At 44.0% G+C, this 10,179-nt stretch overlaps 1 protein-coding gene across 1 annotated transcript; it reads left to right on the top strand.

The window, feature by feature from the left end:
* Window positions 1–2,591: 2,591 nt before the first annotated feature.
* Window positions 2,592–9,975, top strand: rcor1 (REST corepressor 1). Its single transcript, XM_069160651.1, has 13 exons — window positions 2,592–3,219; window positions 3,309–3,368; window positions 5,784–5,864; window positions 5,959–6,011; window positions 6,752–6,913; window positions 7,068–7,186; window positions 7,280–7,358; window positions 7,652–7,702; window positions 8,139–8,285; window positions 8,380–8,457; window positions 8,578–8,635; window positions 8,769–9,016; window positions 9,169–9,975. The coding sequence occupies exons 1-13, from the start codon at window positions 3,027–3,029 to the stop codon at window positions 9,211–9,213; spliced, it is 1,374 nt and encodes a 457-aa protein (XP_069016752.1). The 5' UTR covers window positions 2,592–3,026; the 3' UTR covers window positions 9,214–9,975.
* The last annotated feature ends 204 nt before the right edge of the window (window positions 9,976–10,179 follow it).

Genomic DNA, 10,179 nt, shown 5'->3' with positions numbered 1-10,179 from the left:
ACCTCCACCCTTTAATAGCTCCTCTCCCTCTTCCCCCACCTCCTCCCTCACACCTCCCTCACACGTCCGGCCATGTGCTCCTCCCGCCTTCAGCTCTGTGTGGATGTTTGTGGGGATCAAGTGTCTCGCATAGTGAACATAGTGGACTTCAAACTGTTGCAGGTTGTAACGAGGACAGTAAAACTCAGTAGAAACACGTCCAGCTCTGATTCAGCTGACAGGAGATCAGTTTATCAATAAGAATATTAGTTATTGATGAGAGTCTCATTATTATTATTATTATTATTATTATTAGATGTGATCAGACAGAGCAAGGAGGGTGTGGGGGGAGGGGGGCTGATAAATACGTCACGGAAGTTTGTTTACCATCAGAACACAAATACAAACAGACCATCTGATAATTTTGTTACTTTTTTATTTTGTTAGTTATTTTTTTTACTTTCTTATTTTTCTTACTGTCTGGAATTTATTTGTTTATTTTGATTTGTTTACTTGTACAAAAAGTTTTCTTTCAGTTTAACAAACAACAAAACAGAAATAATTGAAGTTAATGAATAAAAAAGTTTAAAACAACCAGAAGCAGTAATATGAATATTAGCAGCAGTGTAAAAAGTAACTGCTGTTTTTAATTGCAAACATAAAGTGCTTCTTCACTGCTGCTATGCAACTGTTGCTGTTGAGGAGCGCCCCCTGCTGGTGACTCGTAGGCATCACAGGAAGTTTTGTCGTGTTGATGCAAAATAATCAAAAACTAAGGAGAAAAAATAAGGAAATTTAAAAAGAGAAAAATATAACCTACACAACAAGGAGGGGGTATATTAATACAATTTCACTATAAAGTACATGAATGTGAAATGTCCACAGTGTAGCATAATAGAGTAGTATAAAAAGTGTAATAATACACAGAGTACTAGCTGCATTAATGTATTTAAGGTAGAGGTGTGAGGAACTCGTGCAAACATAAAGGTGTCCTGAAATCTTCTACTTCTAAAGTCAGACAAACTGAACTTTTTGTATTTGGTTCTAAAACTTCAGAAACTCTCCAACCATAGAGTTCCAATGACATTATCTCAGCCTCCAGCACTGAGGAACCGTGGAGTCTCTTTGATTGATTGATTGATTGATTGATTGATAGATAGATAGATAGATAGATAGATAGATAGATAGATAGATAGATAGATAGATAGATAGATAGATAGATAGATACTTTATTAATCCCCAAGGAGAAATTATTTAGCTACAGCAGCATTTATAGATACAGGAAAGAAATAAAATAACAGTAAAAAATATTAAATATAAAAATGCACAGTATATACAATAAAATAAACTAGAATAATTATATTAAAACTAACAAAACAATAGTGTAAAGTTTTATTTTTTATTTTTTATCATTAAACAACCAAGAAAAACAGACAACAGACAACGGTGCTATTGTTGTGTGATGGATTTTGCCAGAGGTGAGTTATTGTAAAGTCTTATTGCTGTGGGCAGGAATGATCTCCTGTATCTGTCCTTGTGACAGCGGAGCTGGAGGAGTCTTTTGGAGAAAGTGCTCCGCTGTCCCTGCAGCAGGTGGTGGAGAGGGTGGTCAGGATTATCCAATATGGATAATAGTTTCCTCAGCGTCCTCCTCTCCACCACCTTTTCCAGGCTGTTAGATCATAGATCAAGTCTCTCTTCCACCAACATAACATTAAGATCCTGCCTCAAGATGATGCTGTCGGAGGTTTCTTCTAGTTTGAAGTTTTTCCTTCCAGCTGTTACTCGTGTTGAATTGTTGAATTGTTGGGTTCCTCTCTATATGGCTCGAAGATTCTTTTGGACATTTTTTGACACATGTTGTGATTTGGGGGAATGTCAATATAATTAAAATTAATTCAAATGTTTATAATAATATTTCCAAATAGTTTTTTTTAATATAAATGTTTATTGTTATTTACAGATCTTTATGTTTTTATGTTTACAGATGTTTATTGTGTTTACAAATGTTTATGTTTACAGATGTTTATTGTGTTTACAAATGTTTATGTTTACAGATATTTGTTATGTTTACAGATGTTTATTATGTTTACAGATATTTGTTATGTTTAGTTGTTTATGTTTACAGATATTTGTTATGTTTACAGATGTTTATGGTTTTATGTTTACAGATGTTTATTATATTTCCAGATGTTTGTTATTATGTTTACACATGTTTATGTTCAGATTTTTATGTTTACAGATATTTGTTATGTTCACAGATGTTTGTATTGACAGATTTTATTCTATAGGCTAGTTGAAACCTGTAAATCTGTTTCATGTTTATTGATAATGTTTGTTTGTTGTGTTCAGTTAAACTCTCCATTTACTCTAATTTGTTTACAGATCAATATTATTGATCACCATTAAAGTATCTGCAGAATCTTTTTCTGTTGATGCTCAAACTGAATTTGGTCAGCTGAGTTATTGCAGATGTCAAACTGAATTATTGTAATATTTCTTATTGAATAATATGTCTTTATATGCTGTGGAGTGTTTATAAATCAATATAATTGATTATTAATATGCTATCAGTAGGTACAGTAGATGACCTGTGATGGCAGCAGAGATCACACACACACACACACACGGATCCTCCTCTGAGATCGATCAGGCTCACACGGTTCGCCCTCTGATCACTTTTATTGACCGTGTATCGATAGTTGGGGCTGGGTTCGGGTCTGAGGTGGTCTCCCAGTGCCGCTCTGGTTTTATCTGGTTTGTTCTGGTTCCGGCTGTTTGTTCCGGAACTTTTCGGGACTCCGCGGAGCTTCAGTTAGCAGTTAGCTGGTAGCATCTTCTAGTCGAATTGGATTCGGGTCGTCACTCTAAACTTTGGACCTCGGAGTCTCTGTTTTACACCGAGACGTCCCGCTGCTGTCCGGCCCGAACTCTTAGCGTGGCTCCGAGGTTACTTGGCCGGTTCGGGTAAGTAAGCAGGGCAGCTAAGCTAACAGGCTAACTGAGTTAGCGGCTAGCGGTTAGCCCGAGCTTCCTCCGGTCTCCTGATGCCGGCGATGCTGGAGAGAAACCCGGAGGCTCCGGGGAAAAGGAGAGGCCGAGCCCCGGGGGCAAGCGGCAGCAGCGGCGGACCCGCAGCGACAGCGAACCCCGCCGGGAAGAGCCTGTCCGGTAATGGAACCAGTACCAACAGCTGCTGGGAAGAAGGAAGTTCAGGCTCCAGTAGCGACGAAGAGCATGGTGGGTAGCCTCGGTCACTGTAGTCCTGATGTGCGCTGTATGTTCGTGTGACAACTGTACTGAGTACTGCCGTGTGTCTGTGTGTGCAGGTGGAGGAGGGATGCGGGTCGGACCGCAATACCAGGCCGTGGTTCCGGACTTTGACCCGGGTAAGACTTGAAACGCAGCTTGGTAGCCTCGAGGTTTGGTGGTAGCCTTGAACAACCCGAGCACCAAAGTTCATCATAATGGTCCGAGTCCTGTCTCTGTTCTGAGTCCTGTCTCTCTGTTCTGAGTCCTGTCTCTCTGTTCTCTGTTCCGAGTCCTGTCTCTTTGGTCCGAGTCCTATCTCACTGGTCAATGTCCTGTCTCTTTGTTTCGAGTCCCGTCTCTCTGGTCAATGTCCTGTCTCTCTGTTCCGAGTCCTGTCTCTCTGGTCCGAGTCCTGTCTCTTTGTTCCGTGTCTTGTCTCACTACTCCGAGTCCTGTCTCTCTGGCCAATGTCCTGTCTCTCTGTTTGAAGTCCTGTCTCACTGGTCCGAGTCTTGTATCTGGTTCGAGTACTGTCTCTCTGGTCAATGTCCTGTCTCTTTGTTCCGAGTCCTGTCTTATTGGTCCGAGTCCTAACTCTCTGGTTCGAGTATTTTCTCTCTGGTCAATGTCCTGTCTCTTTGTTCCGAGTCCTGTCTCACTGAGCTGAATCCTGTCTCTTTGTTCCGAGTCCTGTCTCTGGTCAGAGTCCTGTCTCTCGGTTCCGAGTCCTGTCTCTCGGTTTGGAGTCCTTTCTGACTGGTCCGAGTCTTGTCTCTGTTCCGAGTCCTGTCTTACTGGTCCGAGTCCTGTCTCTTTGTTCCGTGTCTTGTCTCACTACTCCGAGTCCTGTCTCTCTGGCCAATGTCCTGTCTCTCTGTTTGAAGTCCTGTCTCACTGGTCCGAGTCTTGTATCTGGTTCGAGTACTGTCTCTCTGGTCAATGTCCTGTCTCTTTGTTCCGAGTCCTGTCTTATTGGTCCGAGTCCTAACTCTCTGGTTCGAGTACTTTCTCTCTGGTCAATGTCCTGTCTCTTTGTTCCGAGTCCTGTCTCACTGAGCTGAATCCTGTCTCTTTGTTCCGAGTCCTGTCTCTGGTCAGAGTCCTGTCTCTCGGTTCCGAGTCCTGTCTCTCGGTTTGGAGTCCTTTCTGACTGGTCCGAGTCTTGTCTCTTTGTTCCGAGTCCTGTCTCACTGAGCTGAATCCTGTCTCTTTGTTCCGAGTCCTGTCTCTGGTCAGAGTCCTGTCTCTCGGTTCCGAGTCCTGTCTCTCTGTTTGAAGTCCTGTCTCACTGGTCCGAGTCTTGTATCTGGTTCGAGTACTGTCTCTCTGGTCAATGTCCTGTCTCTTTGTTCCGAGTCCTGTCTTATTGGTCCGAGTCCTAACTCTCTGGTTCGAGTATTTTCTCTCTGGTCAATGTCCTGTCTCTTTGTTCCGAGTCCTGTCTCACTGAGCTGAATCCTGTCTCTTTGTTCCGAGTCCTGTCTCTGGTCAGAGTCCTGTCTCTCGGTTCCGAGTCCTGTCTCTCGGTTTGGAGTCCTTTCTGACTGGTCCGAGTCTTGTCTCTGTTCCGAGTCCTGTCTTACTGGTCCGAGTCCTGTCTCTTTGTTCCGTGTCTTGTCTCACTACTCCGAGTCCTGTCTCTCTGGCCAATGTCCTGTCTCTCTGTTTGAAGTCCTGTCTCACTGGTCCGAGTCTTGTATCTGGTTCGAGTACTGTCTCTCTGGTCAATGTCCTGTCTCTTTGTTCCGAGTCCTGTCTTATTGGTCCGAGTCCTAACTCTCTGGTTCGAGTACTTTCTCTCTGGTCAATGTCCTGTCTCTTTGTTCCGAGTCCTGTCTCTGGTCAGAGTCCTGTCTCTCGGTTCCGAGTCCTGTCTCTCGGTTTGGAGTCCTTTCTGACTGGTCCGAGTCTTGTCTCTGTTCCGAGTCCTGTCTTACTGGTCCGAGTCCTGTCTCTTTGTTCCGAGTCCTGTCTCACTGAGCTGAATCCTGTCTCTTTGTTCCGAGTCCTGTCTCTGGTCAGAGTCCTGTCTCTCGGTTCCGAGTCCTGTCTCTCAGTTTGGAGTCCTTTCTGACTGGTCCGAGTCTTGTCTCTGTTCCAAGTCCTGTCTTACTGGTCCGAGTCCTGTCTCTCTGTTCCGAGTCCTGTCTCTCTGTTCCGAGTCCTGTCCCTCTGGTCAATGTCCTGTCTCTTTGTTCCGAGACTTGTCTCTCTGAGCCGAATCCTGTCTCTCTGGTCCGCGTCCTGTCTCTTTGTTCTGCGTCCTGTCTCAATGGTCTGAATCCTGTCTCTGTGGTCAATGTCCTGTCTCTCTGTTCCGAGTCCTCTCTCACTGGTCAATCTCCTGTCTCTCTGGTCCGACTCCTGTCTCTTTGATCTGAGTCACGCAAACACATGTTTCTTGGTGTGTGTTTTTGTACACTTTTCCATGCATGTTTCTGTGCGTGTGCTTGTGTCCATGTTGGTGTGCATGTTTTTCTGTGAATGTGTTTCTGTTTACATGTTTCTTTGCGTGTGTTTCCATTCACGTGTTTCTGTTGATATATTCTCAGATGTGGCCCAGGCAGCTCAGCTCAGAGAGAACCTGGGGATGTTGGTTTGGATCCCCAGCAGCTGCCTCAACCAGACTCAGTGTAAGAAACGGTCGATTCTTCTGTGAACACGTTAACATGTGAACTCTGCCGCGGTTTGATGTTCCAGAAACTGACGCCGTGTTTTCTGTTGCAGTGGACGAGTACATCGCCATCGCCAAAGAGAAACACGGCTACAACATGGAGCAGGTAGACGTTCACACTGAGAACACATGAAGCTCAGATAAACCAGCCAGTCCTGAATGCATCGTATTAACCTCTTTAAGGGCACCAGAGCTCATGAACAAATGTGATGTTTGCAGCTGCTGCCGTCAACACGAGGAAGACCAGCGATTCTAGCTGAAAGCGCAGGAGGCTGATTGTCGACCTCATGGTCGAAAATGTTCAGGGGTTTAAAAAAAATCTGTCAGACCTGATGGTCACATGACCTCCATCACAGCTGGTTTATGTGAAATGTGTGCGGGGAAACCATTTCACCTGTCATACGTCCACTTATCTCACCCGTCTGTATCTCACCGGTCTCCCCTGTATTTTACCTATCTCACCTACCTGTATCTCACCTGTCTCACCTGTCCATATCTCACCTGTCTCTCCTGTATCTCACCTGTCTGTATCTCACCTATCTCCCCTGTATTTTACCTATCTCACCTACCTGTATCTCCCCTGTCTCACCTGTCTCTCCTGTATCTCATCTGTCTCTCCTGTCTCACCTGTATTTCACCTATTTCACCTGCTTGTATCTCACCTGTCTCACATGTCTGTATCTCACTTGTTTGTGTCTCACCTGTCTGTGTCTCACCTGTCTATATCTTTCACCTGTCTGTATCTTTCATCTGTCTCACCTGTCTGTATCTCACCTGACTGTGTCTCACCTGTCTGTATCTTACTTGTCCCACCTGTCTGTATCTCACCTGTCTCACCTGTTTCAGGCTCTAGGCATGCTCTTCTGGCACAAACACAACATAGAGAAATCTCTGGCCGACCTTCCGAACTTCACTCCGTTTCCTGACGAGTGGACGGTGGAGGACCGTGTCCTGTTCGAACAGGCCTTCAGTTTCCATGGGAAGAGCTTCCACCGCATTCAGCAGATGGTACCAGCATGACCAGTTTATACCAGTAGAACCAGCATTACCAGTAGAAACAGTTTATACTAGTAAAAACTGTTTTTTATCAGCATGTTCAGTAGAACCAGTTTATACCATAGAACCAATGTCCAGTTGCTCATCAGAACCTGTGTCTCTGTAGTTACCTGATAAGTCGATGGCCAGTCTGGTTCGGTTTTACTACTCCTGGAAGAAAAGTCGCAGTAAAACCAGTCTGATGGACCGACAGACCCGAAAACACAAGAGGGAGAGAGACGACAGGTGAGCTACGATCTGTCCACGTGTGAACCCTCCCTGATGAATTCTGTGCTGTTATTGGTTGATTAGACTGAAGGTAAACTGTTTGTGTTTCAGTGACGATGAAGTTGAGGAAGGAAACGTAAATCCTCCCAGCGACACAGAGTTCATCCCAAATAAAGAAGAAAAGAAGGAGGTAAACAGCTGTTTACTGACAGTTTGTTTACTGTTTATTATCAGTTTGTTTACTTTTTACTGAGAGTAAGTTTACTGTATGTATAATTTGTTTACCGAATGTTTGTTTACTGTTTATGGACTGTTTGTTTACTGACTGTTTCCTGTTTAGTGACAGCTTGTTTACTGTTTACTGACAGGGTTTTTTTCCCTACAGTTTTTCTACTGTTTATTGACAGTTTGTTTACCAACAGTTTGTTTGCTGACAGTTTGTTTATTGTTTACTGACTTGTTCATCTGTCTACCTGTTGTCAGATGAGTTCTGGACCAGAGAGGTCAGAGGTTAAACCTGCTACTGGGATGAAGGTAAGAACACCTGAACATCACCTAACATTTTAGTACCTGCAGACAGGTGATAGTAACCTGTCTCTCTCTGTGTACCTGTAAACAGGTGGTAGTAACCTGTCTCTCTCTCTGTACCTGTAGACAGGTGGTAGTAACCTGTCTCTCTCTCTGTACCTGCAGACAGGTGGTAGTAGCCTGTCTCTCTCTCTGTACCTGCAGACAGGTGGTAGTAACCTGTCTCTCTCTCTGTACCTGTAGACAGGTGGTAGTAACCTGTCTCTCTTTCTGTACCTGCAGACAGGTGATAGTAACCTGTCTCTCTCTCTCTTTCTCTATACCTGCAGACAGGTGGTAGAATGCTGTCTCTCTCTCTGTACCTGCAGACAGGTGGTAGAAACCTGTCTCTCTCTGTACCTGCAGACAGGTGGTAGAAACCTGTCTCTCTATGTACCTGCAGACAGGTGGTAAGGCATCTCAGCGGATGAAGAAACGTCCTCCCAGAGGAATGTTTTTGAATCAGCAGGACGTCGTCTCTCTGTCGTCTTCGTCTGCACAGGGACTCATCAGGAACCTGGACGGTCAGCTGGTGTCCATCAAGAGACAGGTGTGTGTACCTGTCTGTCTACCTGTCTGTCGGCTGGTGTCCACCAAGAGACTGGGTGTGTCCACCAGCCTGTTCATCTGTCTCTCTGTTTCAGATTCAGACCATCAAACAGGCAAACAGCGTTCTGAAGGATAAGCTCAGCTCAGGAGTTGAGGAGTTCAGGCAAGCTGAGGTAACCGTGGTAACAGCAGCAACACAGCAGTAATCATCCTCTGTTGGGGAACGTGGCTCTCTGTCAGGGCTGGTTGATGTTTCTGATCTTTGTGTCTTTGTTTTGCTGTTTTTGTTTCAGATGAATCAGAAGTTCAACAATCGTTGGACAACAGAGGAGCAGCTGCTCGCTGTACAAGGTAACACCTGAACTACCTGTAACCAGGTGACCTGACACACCTGGAGGAGTTAAACATTCATTACTTTTAATAGAACATCTCAGTCAGTGATTGGTCGTCAGTGACGCTCTCCCTCTTGTCCAAACCCATGTAGCCATCAGGAAGTATGGGCGGGACTTCCAGGCCATATCAGATGTGATTGGTAACAAGTCGGTGGTGCAGGTGAAGAACTTCCTGGTGAACTACAGACGGAGGTTTAACCTGGACGAGGTTCTTCAGGAGTGGGAGGCCGAGCACGGGATGGAAGGGGGAGATGGGGGAGGGGAGGAGGACAAGATGGAGGACAAGATGGAAGTTTGTCCTGGTGAGGAGGACGAGGTCACTGCCAAGCAGACCAAGGAGGTGAGGTTCAATTCGAATCCCAGAATTCTCAGTATCTTCAGGTTGTGTAGAGGTTAAACTAACTTACCTTCACTAAGTAACTGACTGACTCACTAGTTAAGCCTGGCTAGGAAGTGTTGATTGATCATTTGACTGTTTTTATTCTCCTGCAGGACTCGTCTTCGCCGGCGGACTCCGAGAAACCTCTGGCCTCCTGAGGCCCTCAGACTCCACCCCCTGAAATGTGGCCCTTTCACTCACATCAGACTCCGCCCCTCTGGGTTGATGTCATTTGTTTATTATTATATTTGTTTTTATTTTTATTTTATCGGTTTATCAATTTTATTGATCAGGTATCAGTTTTTGTGTCATCGCTGCTTTGTACGGACCAATCAGGAGTCAGACCTGACCTGTCAAACAAAGGGGGAGGAGCCTTTTTTTTTTTTTTTTTTTTTTTTTTTTTGGTCAACTTATTTTCAGCTTTTAATCTTTATTTGTTTTGGATTTATTTTTGTTTTACTTCCTGTCTAGTTGTGTTTGGACAGGGGAGGGTGGTGGTGGTGTTGAACTGAAGCAGCCATGGATGATGCTGCTCAGGTAGGGGGTGTGTCCTTAACTGATGACATCATCCTGTTTCTTGGATTTTAGGACCTTTTAGACGAAACACAATAAACCAAAGTTCACTGATGAAATGTGTCATTTCTGTTTCTTCAGCTTCAGGTGGTTCAACCATCTGGTTTCCATGGTTACAGAAGTCCTATATATTTATCAAATAATAGACAGAAGTTTGAAACCCTGAATTCTGTGCATTTTTCAGGTGATTTTATTAATAATAATCAATATTATGAAGGTCTGCTCCACCACCACCATCAGACTCCATGAGAGGCCGATCCTGCTCATTACATCACTGCCACATTAAAATGATTATGTCACATATTTCTTCTAGCTTTTCCTCTGTTATTCTCACCATGCAACTTAAATTATTCAATCTTAAAGTCTTTATCTCACTTGTGTCTCCTGATTGAAAGGTCACATTCAGGTCTGATGTAATACTTTATTAATCACAAAAGACATTTTACTTTTAATTCTCACATTTTACTCAGAATAATTAATAACAATAGTTTTCAGATTTGAATTCGTTTCACTTTTAATGGAGTAGTTTTATACTTGAAATACTTCCTACA

Source organism: Embiotoca jacksoni, unplaced genomic scaffold, assembly GCF_022577435.1.
Source record: "Embiotoca jacksoni isolate LCO1_2020_lvr unplaced genomic scaffold, fEmbJac1.0.p SCAF_27, whole genome shotgun sequence".
Classification (NCBI taxonomy): Eukaryota; Metazoa; Chordata; class Actinopteri; family Embiotocidae; genus Embiotoca; species Embiotoca jacksoni.
This window is presented reverse-complemented; position numbering and strand designations above follow the sequence as displayed.